Source organism: Anabrus simplex, chromosome 13 (genome assembly GCF_040414725.1).
Source record: "Anabrus simplex isolate iqAnaSimp1 chromosome 13, ASM4041472v1, whole genome shotgun sequence".
In the NCBI taxonomy this organism is placed as follows: Eukaryota; Metazoa; Arthropoda; class Insecta; order Orthoptera; family Tettigoniidae; genus Anabrus; species Anabrus simplex.
In genome coordinates this window covers 89670133-89686137 of record NC_090277.1, presented here as the reverse complement: position 1 = coordinate 89686137, position 16005 = coordinate 89670133, and the positions used below count along the sequence as shown (strand labels likewise).

Below are 16005 nucleotides of genomic sequence, written 5' to 3'. Positions count from 1 at the left end.
GCAGATCAATGGTGATTGATTGATTGACTGATTGATTGATTGATTGATTGATTGATTGATTGATTGATTGATTGATTGATTGATTGATTGATTGATTGATTGATTGATTGATTGAGTCCATAGCCCATATCTATGCAGAGCAAATGTCAGGATTTTCTTAGTTGTAATTATTTCAAAGTTCCATGGCTATTTCTTTTCACTTCTTATTCACTTTCATTTTCAACAGCTACCCCAAAGACAGAATAGATGAAAAAGATGTTCTTCATTACAGAATGTTTAGTGATGTTCAGAATGTGTTTGTCCATCTGATATGCTTATTTTATTTATATACCTTGTCTATAAAACAATCATTTGAGCTCATATGACATAGATATATAAACTGACTGCCCTTATTTTTTATAGTACAAATTAGGAAATACAATCATCTTTTATAGAAAAGTGGGGAACGAGCGAATATTGGATGCAGGCCTTAGCAAACCATCAATAATTTCAGTGAGTTTGGTTCATTTTGGTTTACACAACAAAATCCCAGAATACTCCCATGTTTTAAAGCTAATATGTAGGGTCATAAAACTTCTTTATCAAACCTGTATTATGAGTTATTACATTTAAATTGTACTGTTGACAAATTACATTTTAAAAATGAAAAATGTAGACCCCGTTACATTTCACTTACATTATCTTCATTCTGTGAAAACAAATGGTTTTGGAAATAAAGCCTCTCATCCAAACTCAACTCATCCCACAAACTCTGTATACTCGTATACATCCTTATTGCACCCTTCTGCACAGTCTGTAGTAATAAATTGAAGGAGTTTGCTGTCAAAATACTAATCAGATAGGCATAATTTCACAAGGAACTACTCATATCAAAGACAGGAAATAAAAAAAATTAAGTGACAGAAATCTTGAAAAATTAAATGTAACCTATGGTGATTCAATGTGGAATTTAAATTTGGGAACAACATTGTTCCCCTATGAATGAAAGAAAGGTCAAAATAAATGTATTACAAACTCATGATCTAATAATAAAAAATATTATTCATCAAATTTTGAGTGTTAAGAAACTCATAAAATTTAAGAAAAGGTGTGTTTTCAATGAAGTCCTTGTTGATTTAAGATAGAATGATTAGCTGCCATTGTGAATACATTGTGGTCAGTTATATAGAATAACAAATTGAATTATGGATTTGATTAGGATTCTGCAAAAAATGTGCAAAGAGTGGAAATGAGAAAAGTGAATGATGAAGGATTAAAATAAATTAAAGGAAAAAAGAAATTTAAACAGCGAAAACAATTTAATAAGCAAGTCTACAAAACGCTCAAAACCCTGCGGCCGTTACAATAGTCAAGTAGCGAATATTTAAGAATAACTTTATTGTATCTAAGTGGTCCGCCTATTCAATACCTACATAATTTATTAAATCTAGAACATGTTTCTTCCCCTACTGGACATCATCAGCTAGAATAAATCACACAATACATCAGATATAAAAATTACATTAAGAGATTGGTAAAACAAATTAAAATACACTTTTATACACAAGGACATTTAAAATAAATTTTTTGCAAACTTTATTAAAGTTTACTAATACTTTGTTTTCTTTTAATTTCAGACAGAATATTATTCAGTTCTACAACTAATTTTACCGCTTTGGACCTGTTTTAACTTGGAATCAGGAAGCGCTCAGTTTTAAATACAATTTAAAGGAATTTCTATGCAAGATCTTAAGGATCCTTCATCAAGAAATATTTTAAATCAAAGGTTTTTACTCACAGTAATGTACATTTTACTATTTTATGAATGCAAATGTTAGTTTCTATGAACTTTGTCATCAAGAATTTTAATGAACATTTCATGTCAATTTTATTGACAATGTGACTTGGAACTTCAGCCAAGTTTACAAATACTTTATTTTAAATATTCTTGCATATAAAGTATATTTTAATTTGTCTTACCAATCTATTAATGTAATTTATGCTCGACGATGCCATAATATAAATATTGCATGCCAAAAAACTTAATCTTAATGAGGCTCATTGTAGTTCAAGTTTCATTATGATACAGGTTCTCCACCAATCAGAGTTCAGATTTTCATTATGATACAGGTTCTCCACCAATCAGAGTTCAGATTTTCATTATGATACAGGTTCTCCACCAATCAGAGTTCAGATTTTCATTATGATACAGGTTCTCCACCAATCACAGTTCAGATTTTCATTATGATACAGGTTCTCCACCAATCAGAGTTCAGATTTTCATTATGATACAGGTTCTCCACCAATCAAGAGTTCAGATTTTCATTATGATACAATTGTTTCACCAATCAGGCAAGAATAGCAAAATCAAACATGTTGGACACAAATACTAACATCAATGCACCTTCTACTCCCATATTCCACAACCACACGGCACATTCCCGCAAATTCACTTCACCAAATGCACAGTAAACAATTTGTATTTGAAATAAAGCTAGGTTATGATAACCTTCTATCAAAGCTTTGAAAACATCGGACATTGCCAAGGCCTCTGATCCACTCAAGGAAAATCAATAACCCAGCACATGCGCTCTGTTCAGTAAACTCAACTGTCAAGCGACATCTCGATAGAAATTTATTAATATTTTAAAAATAGAGTCATAATTATCGTCGAGCATAAACAGTCGTATGCAACTCGCTTATAATGATAGTTAAGACACTCCTATGGAAATTATAAAACTTGCTTCATACACATGTCTTAATTATTGCCATTATAGGCTTGCTGCATAATGTACTATTTTATAACTGATATATTGAGTGATTTAAGCTAGCTGATGATATTCCTTAGGGGAAGAAACATGTTCTAGATTTAATAAATTATATATGTATTGAATAGGTGGACCGCTTAAATACAATATTTATGTTATTCTTAAATATTCACTACTTGTATTTATAGTGAATACGGGTTTTTATCAAAAATGAAGCTGTTAAAGCTTGTTACATGTAACAGTACAGTAGTGACAGACTCCCACCAAATTTTTTGTTCAATAGTACCTCAGTTCAAACAGAGTGCAGTTTAATCTTGGACTAGGTATAAACCAACATCTCTCAAACTTATATTGTCATGAATAAACAATAAAAACAACTTTATATTTGAGTGCAATAAATATCTGATATTCATAAATATATTTTTAAAATTTACATATTTATATATAATTATATAAAATTCTCTATAAAATGTACATAATATTTCTCCATCACAGCACTTTTTCAAGGCATTGCGCATTTCAATGCCAAGCATATCTGTTAATGGCAACTTGTGGACTTGGTTTGAGCGCCATAATTATGTCTTGACATAGTGGGTTGGCCCATAAGTCGTGATGTTTGAGGGAAAATTTTGCGTGAAAAACAAAATGTTTTGGCAATGTGTTTTATGTTATTCGACAAAGAATTATGTACTCTACAAAATGTTGTATTTAGTTTTTTATGCCAATGTAAGTTTTGTTTGTTACAGGTCCTTAAAAAGGAGTGTCAAGTCGACAAAAAAATTTTGACACCAATTTTTTTTCCCCCCACCCCCATTCAGTCAGGTGCCAAAGCCACAGAAGCTGCTCGAGGGATTTGTGACGTGTATGGCAAAAAAGCGATATCTCCTAGGATGGTTCAAAATTGATTGAAAAGATTGAAAGACAGCAATTTTGGACTCAAAGACATGCATCGCACCGGACACTCCGTTCAGTTCAGTGATGAAAGACTGAATCACTTTGTTCACGAAGATCCACGCTAAACGACGAGGGAATTGGGAGAGATGATAGAATGCTCCCACTGTACCACAGAGCATCACTCAATGGGAAATGTTCAAAAGTTCTGCATGCTTTGAATAAAAACAACAACAAAAATCAAGGAGTCACCATCACTGTCGGTTGCTTGCTTATCATCGGTCAACTCATGCACACAAGGAGTGATTCCTGTACTGATCTCTTAACGGCAATAAAAATGGTGCCTGTATGCTAATATGAATGGCTTAGTCCCAGCAAACGGGCAACACTGCAATCAAAACCAAGTCTTCACCTGCAACAAAATAATGATGTATGTATGGTGGGACCGGGAAGGCATGATCCACTACGAATTGCTTGATCGAACCAAACAGTTACTACGGAACTTTACGTCCAACAAATGCAACGAGTCAAGAACGTTATCCAGAAAAAATGACCTGATCGGCGGAATGGTGTTTTTCTGCAACATGAGAATGCCTGCCCTCATATCGCCAATATGACGAAGGTAGCCACTGAAACTCTTGGCCGGGAAGTGCTGCCACATCCTCCGTATTCCCATTACTTGGCGCCTTCTGATTTTCATCTGTTCCAATCCTTCTCAAATGAAATGTGTGGTGTTTCATTCAATAATGACATGGAATTGAAGGCCTGGTTGGACAATTTCTTCCCAGTCGAAACCAGGTAATTTCCACCGTTGAAAAGCTTGTTGAACGTTGGGAAGAAGTTGTAATCAACAATAGAGAATACATTATTGACTGACTGACTGACTGACCGACTGACTGAAGTACATATTCTGTTTATTAAGAAAACGCCAAGACTTACAGGCCAACCCAATAGTCCAAGGTGTAGTGTTGTAAAGACACATATATTCTACAGTACAATGATCTTAATGAAAATATTCCTGCTCTAGATGCTAGATGTTACACCTACTTAGCGTCAGGTACAAGGTGATGAAATCTCTCGTTCGTTATTCTTGGCTTACTAGACAAGGGCCACTTTACTGTTCTCACATAGGCTGATCAACCTCAAACCAGCCCTCAGATTGATGTAAGAACGAGGCCTTAGGAAGGGTCACCAGTGTTACAACATATGTCAAACATAGAATGTAGTTCACCATACTTTTCACATCAGCAAGTGCAAAAATAAAACCATGAGATGATGTTAAAATAACCGTCCAACTTCATGGCAAGATGGCGACTCAAACAGAACGTCCAAAGCTGACATGACAAATCATCATGTGGCAACACTCGTTTTCAAGCCACTGTTCCACAGAATGTGATCACAGACAGATGTAGCACAAATATCTTTGGAACACAGACTTCCAGAATGTATGCCACATACACATTCCAATGTTCTAACTGCACTGCAGTATCTTGGTGCCGGGAGCACGTTGTAGCTGCCTAATGACGAGTTGCCATCGACAATATGGCCTCTTCTCATCTGGGACAGAAGTTGAAATGTGGAAACAGGAAGCAATGGATGGACAGAAACCTGAAAATAACAAAAACATACACATCAAATGAATGGAAACATGAAAACCATTAATTACACTTAAGAAACTTCATTGCAGTTCCGTATTGACTTTTACAATCATGAAAATCCTCAGCTCATTTCCAGTCATTCGACCGGGTCAGGAATGGAATGAATGAATGAAGCCCCCATCTAGCAGCGAGGATAGGAAATGTGCCAGCTGCCGAAGCCTGTCGCACTCATCTGGGGCAATGATTAATGATTGAAATGGAAATGATATTGGAGAGTGCTGCTGGTATGAAACTGGGTAGTCCCACCAGGATTTGAACCACGGAACCCATCAGTGAGAGGCCGGTGCGCTGCTGCCTGAGCCATGGAGGTTCTATTGACATTTACAATAATGTAATTAATAATTCTTAAAATGTAGACTTTCACCACCACTAAATGATGTTACATCATTCTGTAGATGGTAGGTCGTGTAATAAATATTAATGTACCTTGACGTGTTTCAAACCTGCAACTAGGTTCGTCTTCAGATTAATAACGAAGACGAATGAAAACTGTTAATGGCATCTGTTGTTAACAGGTCAGATAACTCATCTTGATATGTCTTTTGCAGTCATATTGTTTTGCCTGCCCTTTTCAATAGTTTTGGGGCATTTAATACCGGTACATAATAAACAAAGCCCGGATTTTCATGCCGTAACAGCTTAGACTGCAAACTAAATTTGGTTAATAGGAGGTGTCGGCCACCAGCTCTTCCATAATGTAGCAAGAGTAACATAAAATACAGGAGTTCTGATGAGTCGTGCCCCTAATGTTTATGCAAACTCCATAGCATACTCATTGTAAAGGTAGACTATACTTGCTGCTCGCTTCAGAAACTTTGCATTCTAACCTATTAATGCATAAAAATCCGGGCTCTAATAATGACCAATTCATTCGTAATTTGGTTTATAACACTTCTTTCCAGACAATATTCTTGGTACTTCGACCATTTGGCCGTGGATGAATACTGGTTCAGGTAAGTAGACTACCCATTTTTTCAAGAGTTTGTCCCTGCGCTTTATTAATGGTCATGCAGAAGGCTGGTTGACTTGATACCTTCCCGTCTGTACGTACATAGACTGTTTTCTTTTTGCAGCATGAAAGTTATTAGAAACATATTGCCATCTGTAGAGTATATTCAGAATCTGGGGAAGGTCAGAGAATCAAAGAGTATCTAGCAGAGAATAGTATTCTTCCGTGACCAGAGGAAGTGTATACTCTCTGGCTTGACAGGCAGGAATCATTAATGAAAGTGTTAGTTGCTTAGCAACGTGCTAAGTACAGAATGTATTGCGGGTTAGGGTAAGCCTTAGCCTGCAATTATTGGAGATATCATTTAATGATTTGATCTTTAAAATAAATATATTTCTGTTGACTTTTCAAGAAATGAAAGATTTTTTCTGCACTGCTGAGACAATTTGGAAGATCTTGGTACAAACTGTACCTTTTAACTCCCTGTGTTTTAAGAGCTTGAGTTTTGTGAAACATACCGTACATGTTAGTGTTATATATATATATATATATATATATATTAAAAGTCAATACAGAACAAAATACATGAGATTCATAAATTGTAGTATGCCTCTAATTCCTAACCAGACTAACAAGACTGGTGTACAAAGACAACGTCCTTCAATCTGTACTTGTAGAATTTGCTGCCACTGTGGGCAAGGGTCTTACACTAGAGGTCCCTCTGTGGGTGGGGGCGGTAGAATAACACACACGGTATCCCCTGCCTGTCGTAAGAGGCGACTAAAAGGGGTCCAATGGGCTCTGAACTTTGAAGCGTGGGTTGGCGACCCTTAGCTGAGTCCTGGCATTGCTTCCACTTGTGCCAGGCTCCTCACTTTCACATATCCTATCCGACTTCTCTTGGTCAAGTCTTGTTCTTTTCCGACCCCGACGCTATTAGGTTTGTGAGGCTAGGGAGTCTCATTTTCACGCCCTTCGTGGCCCTTGTCTTCCTTTGGCCGATATCTTCATTTTTCGAAGTGTCGGACCTTTTCCATATTTTCCCTCTGATTAGCGTTATATAGAGGACGGTTGCCTAGTTGTACTTCCTCTTAAAACAGTAATCACCATCACCACCACCTTACACTAGAGAATAATAATCTCGACCCATGGAGATAAGAGTGTTCAATCAATGTCTTGAAACACACAGCAAACTGAGAATGGTGTGGCCGCCACATTCTACGGACATTAACTTTGTTCGACATGCATGGCGTGAACAGAACAGAGCTGCTGCCCACCGTCCTAATCCTCCTACTAACATTAAGCTGCTATCCAAAAGTGGGATAATCTTCCCCAAAACAAGTTGGATTCCGTGGTGCCGAATAACCCTCCCGGCCCGAGGAGAATATACCCAATACTGATCCGACACACAATGAACTACAACTCTGTGTTCAAATTTCCACATTACTAACTTTTCTACTTTTGTTGAGTTTCTGCTGCTTTAACGTTGAAAACATTTCCTAGCGAACCAAGCAATACTACGAAAAACGTAAAATTGAGCAATTTTCTCAACTGTGCCAAAGAGCCCGAGCAGATTTCAGATTGAGAGTCTTGTATCAAAATTTAAACAGAAACAAATTTTGCTATTTGCTTTTACGTCGCACCGACACAGATAGGTCTTATGGCGACGATAGGATAGGAAAGGCCTAGGAATGGGAAGGAAGGGGCCATGGTCTTAATTAAGGTACAGCCCCAGAATTTGCCTGGTGTGAAAATGGGAGACCACGGAAAACCATATTCAGGGCTGCCGACAGTGGGATTCGAACCCACTATCTTCCGGATGCAAGCTCACAGCCGCGCGCCCCTAACCGCACGGCCAACTTGCCTGGTAAACAAATTTTTTAAACCACCCCTGGCCTAAATGCAGTTCCAGGAAAACAGCCTAAAATCGCTTGTCCCTTTACTTGCTTTCTTTTTATTTAAGTCCTAGCCAAATTAACTTATTTACATAATTCTTTTTGTAATGTGTTCCTTGGTTTAATACCCTCAGATGAATTTTTTTAATTTTTTGAAAGATGTCCATACCGAATGTAGTTACAAGGGCTGAAGTGAAACTCTGCATTAACTCACATTAGCACTCGTAGTGGTGTTAAGTGAAACAATGCACTGACTCACATTAGCGCATGTAATGGTAGAAAAAGGCAAACTGCTAATCTAATCAACTGTATATTGATGATTAAAAAAGAGATCATTATTTTTAAGAATAAAACAAAAGTACATATTCTCATTCCTAAAATTCGTACCTCATATCCTTGAGATGTTTTTAAACATTGAGTTGCCTACCTGGAGGGCTAGAACAGTGATTTTTTCTCTGTATATAGAAAGAAAGGTGAAGCCGAGTTGGAGAAGGTCAGTTTAGCTTCAGAAGAAATGTAGGAACACGTGAAGTAATCCTGACTTTATGTCTGATCTTAGAAGACCGAATTAAGAAGGACAAACCCACGTATGTGGTGTTCATAGATCTAGAAAAGGCATTCACTAATGTTGATTGGACCAAGGTACTTAAGATTTTGAAGGTGACTGGGATCAGATACCGAGAAAGAAGAATTATCTACAATCTGTATAAAAAAATCAGTCTGCAGTGTTAAGAATTGAAGGCTATGGAAAAGGAGCGGGAATCCAGAAAGGAGTGAGGAAAGGTTGCAGTTTGTCCCAATTCCTTTTAAATGTTTATACAGAACAGGCGATAAAGGAAATCAAAGAGGAATTTGGAAAAGGAATCAACATCCAAGGAGAGGAAATCAAGACTCTGAGATTTGTTGATGAAATTGTTGTGTTATCTGTAGACTGCAGGAGATCTGGAGAAATTGCTGAATGGTGTGGACAGAGTCTTGGAGAAGAATTACAAGACAAAAATAAATAAAATCAAACATAAAAGTAATGGAGTGCAGTTGAACGAAGTTGATGCAGGAAATAATAGATTAGGAAATTAAGTTTTTTAAAAAGCAGATGAATATTGTTACTTGGATAGTAAAATAACTAACAATGGCTGAAGTAAAGAGGGCATAAAATGCAGAGCAACTTAAGCAAGGAAGGTCTTTCTTTAAGAAAATAAATTTGCTCACTTCGAAGAATTTTGTCTGGAGCATGGCATTAAATGGAAGCGAAACGTGGCGATAGCTAGCTCAGAAAGAAGGAGAACGGAAGCTTTTGAAATGTGGTGAAGGCGAGATGGGTAGATCGAATCACGAATGAAGAGATACTGTACTAAATCGAACTGGTGAGAGGAGAAAGGTTTGGCAACATTTGACCAGAAGAAGAGAGATGTGATATGACTATGATCATGAGGAAGGGGGAAGGTGAGACACAGTGTCAGCACATAGCTTAACCATGTAGAATTACACCAAGAAGTCTGCTCAACACTGTGGAGGGATTTGAAATTGAATCCAGGCCCCAAGTGTGGGGCTAATAAATTTAACAGTAAAATCAAACTAGCAACCAACGCGAATGCAGTTAAGTTTCAGACTTACCTCGTTAGATCTATCCGCTTGTCTAACCCATCGATTTTAACAACATTCATCTTGTCCTTGCTGTACCTCGAATAGCTGAACGTGATCTGAAACAAAAGTAATAGCAATCATTAAATACTCGTAAAAAGTTACGAGAGTTACAGGAACGAATTAACAGATTTGAACTACAAAAGAAAACCTTGCTTATACTATTAATGTTTTATACTTTTAATGTTGAATCCTCTATGGCTCAGGCAGCAGCGCATCAGCCTCTCACCGCTGGGTTCCGTGGTTCAAATCTCGGTCACTCCATGTGAGATTTGTGCTGGACAAAGCGGAGGCGGGACAGGTTTTTCTCCGGGTACTCCGGTTTTCCCTGTTATCTTTCATTCCAGCAACACATTCAAGCGAGGATAAGAACTGTGCCGGCTGATGAAGCCTGTTGCACTCCTCTGGGGCAATGATTAGTGACTGACAGATGAAATGATATCGGATAGTGTTGTTGGAATGAAAGATGACAGGGAAAACCGGAGTACCTGGTGAAAAACATGCCCCCCCCTCCCCTACGCTTTGTCCAGCACAAATCTCACATGGAGTGACCGGGATTTGAACCACGGAACCCAGCGGTGAGAAGCTCACTAGTGAACTACGAAGGCTCAAGGAGCGTGAATATAATAACGCATTAGCGGCTTACACTCTTAAATATAAAAAGAAAAGGTTGTGTCTTGTTATTCTTAACACTCCGGTGGTCGCGCATTTGAAATTTTTAAAAATGTCTGGCCTCAAGATATTTAAAGTACATAGAGTACATTTTCAAAAAAGAAGATACGTTACATAAGAATTTTACCTCAAGCTTGAACAATGACTTGTTGAGTGTTTCGGCTCACCATGAAGGAGCATTTTATCTCATAATCATCACCACCACCATCATAAGTGTCTGGCTCCATGGCTAAATGGTTAGCGTGCTGGCCTTTGGTCATAGGGGTCCCGGGTTCGATTCCCGGCAGGGTCGGGAATTTACCCATCATTGGTTAATTTCCCTGGCACGGGGGCTGGGCGTATGTGTTGTTTTCATCGTCATTTCATCCTCATCACGACGTGCAGGTCGCCTACGGGAGTCAAATCAAAAGACCTGCACCTGGCGAGCCGAACCCGTCCCCGGCACTAAAACGTATACGCCATTTCATTTCATAAGTGTTTTTATTTCGTTTGTGCCGATTTTTGTCCCCTTTTTTTTACCTGAAGATGTTCCACTTAAAGAACGAAATATGTACTTTTTAAAATAAAGTAATAAGATTTTAAGGTGCAATATATTTTATAATTACATAAACTAGCAGTAAAAAACAAATAAGTATTGGAAGGTGGGATTCTTCCTTCAACCTTAGTTAATTAACTTATATTACAAATACTCGTATTACCGGGAGAGTTGGCCGTGGGGTTAGGAGCATCCGAGAGATAGTGGGTTCGAATCTCACTGTCGGCAGCCCTGAAGATGGTTTTCTATGGTTTCCCATTTTCACACCAGGCAAATGCTGGGGCTGTACCTTAATTAAGGCCACGGCCGCTTCCTTCCCATTCCTAGGCCTTTCCCAAACCATCGTCGCCATAAAACCTATCTGTGTCGGTGCGACGTAAAGCAAAATAGCAGCAAAAAAACCTCGTATTTCATGTGCAGATATATGGCGATTTTGGTATCCGGAGACAGACACTTGTCCCTTTTCTCTACGGGGTCGTGAAGGAAGTAAGATGAATCTTCGTAGCGAGTTTTTACGACCGAATGCCCTTCCCGACGTCAATCTAATTAGAGCAGTTAATGAGATGAAATGAATGACGTGATGTATGATAGTAGGAAGGGAGAGGGTGAAACCTGCTCCCGGCACATAGCCTACTCCTGTCGAATAACACCATGGGGTTTGCTGAAGGCTTAACGTCTCCATCCGACGGACGAATCACCACCAACAGCGTCATATGTCCTCACTCCATTTGAGCACTGCAGAGAGGTTTCGAACTGATCCAGGTTTTAGGCACGCATACCCTCCAAAATTTTTCGACCAACGGGACTCGAACTTGTCACTAGGGGCTCCGGAGACAGATAATAATAATAATAATAATAATAATAATAATAATAATAATAATAATAATAATAATAATAATAATAATAATAATATCTATACGCGAGTGAATGTCCAGTACTTAATTACAAGCTGAATAAATTAGAAGTACTGGAAAGAAAAATTTACGGAAAATACTCGGTCCGCTAAGAACTCTGGCAATCAAGAACTTACGATGAAATATACCGGAGCATAGAAAACATAACAGATACAATGCGGAAGAGGTGATTGATATTTTTTTTGGACATTTATACAGAATGGATGACAACAGGTTAACAAATAAATCTTATATCTTTGGAACAACAACAACCTGGATTCATGAAGTCAAGAAAGATTTGGAAAGAAACATCGTAAGGGAAGAAGCAAGAGGGAGAGAGAGAGAGAGAGAGAGATTTTTTTAGAAAGGAAGTGATACAAATGGAAGGATTCCGAGGTCGCGAGGGAAGGAAAACAGGCTCAAAATGGTCTGAAGAGAGGAAAAAGGAACATAGTGAGCAAATGAAGGAACAACAAAGGATGAAGCATTGGAATTGTCTCGTGGTCCCTAGAAGACCGTGACGAAAACAGAATAATAATAATAATAATAATAATAATAATAATAATAATAATAATAATAAGTAAAGGGCCTGAAATTACAATACTCCATTCATCGTCGCTACAGTTATGCCAGAGAGACCCATACAAAAACTTCAAGACATTGTTGAATATTTTTTGTAAATTTTAGGGGAAAATCTGTTTATTAAAATAAAAGCAGATTTTAAAACTGTGAATTAAGCAGATGTTTTCAAAACAGTTTTCAGCTACCAGAAGATGAAAGAGTTACGTGTTAACAGTTCTAATAACTCCTCACCTGGGTTGAGACTTCGTTAGTCGATGATCGTATAGTGTCTGCTAACACTTTTTTATTACTGTTTTATTTTATTGTACTGAGCACTAAGGTAAGACTGCCTCGCTCTCTCAATAGCCAATTAACGAGAGACCGAATGGTAAGACCAGCAGCACCTTAATAGCTAGTTGTATAAAAAGAGGAGACAGATGTTTGTAATAAAAGTCGACAGAAAGATTGGTCAAGCGATATGATGAGTGCTTGAGATGGTATTCCGTTACTTCTTAAAAGACTTTCAAAATTTTCCCGTTACGTCTTGACAGTAAGAATACCTATTTTTAAACATAATTTATATGTCTACTAAACTGTTTTGCGTTTCTGGGCACTGAACAATGAAATGGTCAACTGTATTCCATCACTGCCTTCACAACTCATTCGTACCACCTCACTTTCGAAGCCTTTTTTCAACTATTTTCTTCCCCTCGAGTGGCCAAAAGTTACGGGAAGGGGTGTCCCATTAGAACATTTGCCATGTATGACCCCTGAGCTAGCTGCGACGTAGCAGAGCAGTGTCATGAAGATGGCAACATGTCACGAGTTAACCGACTTTGAACGTGGGATGATCACCGACGCACGGCGCATGGGTCGCAACTTTGCGGGGATTACACGCGAAATCGGGTTTCCGAGGTCAACAGTGTCGAGGGTGGATCTTCAATATCGCAGAGAGAATGTTAACACCCGCGTAAACCGCCGCACGGGAAGACAGCAGGTGTTTAACGAACGGACATCACGTCACCTCCGCAGAACCATACTGGGCGCACGACGGGCTACTGTGAGTCAGATCACGGCCCAGTTGAATGTTGGCAGTCAGGAACCCATTTCTACCAGGACTGTAAGGAGGCAACTGCACCGCATAGGCTTCACCAGCCGACGACCAACTCGTGTCCCTTTGCTGACACCTCGACACAGAGCTCAACGACGTGCATGGGCCCGCGAACATCGGCAATGGACCATGGAACAGTGGTGGCGTCTAGTATGGTCCGATGAATCCTGGTGTATCGAGCTGATGGGCGCGTGAGAGTGTGGCGTATGCCCCATGAAGCTATAGATCCTACATGTCAACAAGGTTGTATCCAGGCGGGAGGTGACTCAGTTCTGGTCTGAGCGGCGTTCTCATTGTCACAATTAAGGCCCCATTGTCCGGCTGCAGGGAGCGCTGACAGGTGTACGTTATGTGGCATTCTGTCAGACCATCTGCATCCCTTTCTAGCCCTAGAGTATCCAGATGGAGATGCCATGTTTCAACAGGACAATGCGCCACGTCACCGCTCTGTGGTGGCACGCAGGTGGCTGGAGGAGCACTACAGTGAAGTTACGACCATGGATTGGCCCTCCAGATCCCCTGATCTTAATCCAGCCGAGCATTTATGTGATGCTGTCGATGCTGATGTACGCTCCTTGAACCCGCACCAACTACAGAAGACCAATTTTTGGGTAGCAGGGCAAGATGCATGGGTCCAAATCCCTCCAGAATGATTCCAACACCTTGTAAAGTCTATGGCTCGCCGTATTGAGGACTCGAGGAGGAGCAACTCGTTATTAACATCACATTCAGTGTCTTCCTATGACTTTTTGCCACTTAGTGTATAACGATACATCAGCCGGTGATGCAGGTTTCTAGACAAACACTAATCGCCATATCCGAAGCGTTATCGAAACTTGACATACCGAGTGAGTCGGCTAAGCGGTTATGGTCATGCAGCTGGGAGCTTGCATTCGTAAGGTGGTGAAGATGGTTTTCTGTCGTTTCACATTTCCATACCAGCCAAATGAAAGTTAATGAAGGCTACGGCCGCTACCTTCCCAATCCCAGCCCTTTCCTACGATTCAATGTGTTTGTGTGACTATTATATATCGCAAGACCAAAATACGTCCTCCGAAAAATCGATACAATACATTATCGTGATAACCGATTATGTCTAGGGGCAATGAAATCTACTCCTACGAACACATTCCTAGTGGAAGCCAAGGAGATGCCTCTCACGATCAAAAGACAGTATCTGGCGAATACCTTCTTTATTCGTCGGTCAACAATGGGGACCAATAAACTGACTATTGCTTTGGAACACGTGTTTTAACACGCAAAAGGGTCATTTCTTGGAGAGTGGAGAGCCATTAACGTTACAAAGAAGAAGCATATTATGATAACATTGAATTTTAAGTACACACGCTGAGCTTAATTTTGTGACAGAACAAACCATTTGCCCAGGGTCATAGCAGATAAAATAAGCGCAAATTCAGTAAATACCAACATATTGCCAGACATTTTGGAAAGGTTAATCACTCAAAAATCAAAAAGAGGTTTGTGTTCGAACTGAATGTCTCTCATATATCCATACCAAATTTCTGTACAATTGGTCCAATAGTACAGGCGTTATAGAGCGAGAAATAAACCATCCCTATCTAATTTTAAGATCCTAACACGAATTTCTGCCAACAATTAATTCGCAAATAATGCGTCTTGAGGTCAATTTTTTAAAATCAAATTGTCGTGCGACGGTGAAAATGATAATCCACAGCCTGTTTCCACTCATTCGACCGGGTCAGCAATGGAATGGCGAGGATAGGAATTGTGCCGGCTGTTGGTCGAAGCCTCTCGCACTCCTCTGGGGCAAAGATTAATGAATGACAAATGAAATGAAGTGATATTGGAGGGTGTCGTTGGAATGAAATATGACCGGGAAAACCGGAGTACCCGGAGAAAAACCTGTCCCGCCTCAGTTTTGTCCAGCACAAATCTCTCATGGAGTGCCCACGATTTGAACCACGGAACCCAGGGTGAGAGGCCGGCGCACTGCCATCTGAGCTACGGAGGTGTCTGACAGTGTTGGTGCAAAATCTATATATTAAAAGAGTTTACTTAAAACAGCTTTGGCAAATCCGTCCGTCTGTTCTAGTGGACCTAATTGCTTCATTTTTTCTTTATTCTCTCCGGAATTACCTGCCAGTGAATAATAAGACTTTGATAGGTCCCTTAAGTTCAGCCAAATTTGAGCAATAATAAAATAAAATCATTAAATGATCACTCCAGTAATTGCAGGCGAAGGCTTACCCTAACCCGCAATACATTCTCGTTGCTAAGCGACTAACACTTTAATTAATATTCTGATGTATGTGATTTTCATCGTTAGTAATGTTATTGCATGCAGCCATGTTTGATTACTCTCTGTCAAGCCAGAGAGTATACACTTCCTCTGATCACGGAAGAATACTATTTATTCCCTGCTACATACTCTTTGATTCTCTAACCTCTCCCAGCTTCCAAATATATTCAA

The 16005-nt window shown here is 39.2% G+C and overlaps 1 protein-coding gene across 1 annotated transcript in view; it reads right to left on the bottom strand.

Moving 5' to 3' along the window:
• Positions 1 to 2701: 2701 nt before the first annotated feature.
• LOC136884806 (fringe glycosyltransferase) overlaps positions 2702 to 16005 on the bottom strand; it is a 335211-nt gene continuing 321907 nt past the window's right edge. The window contains exons 10-11 of the mRNA XM_067157097.2: positions 9755 to 9840; positions 2702 to 5246 (exon numbers count right to left, since the gene is read on the bottom strand). Coding sequence (XP_067013198.2) covers positions 5192 to 5246; positions 9755 to 9840 — 141 coding nt within the window. The 3' untranslated portion in view covers positions 2702 to 5191. The remainder of the gene's footprint in view (positions 5247 to 9754; positions 9841 to 16005) is intronic.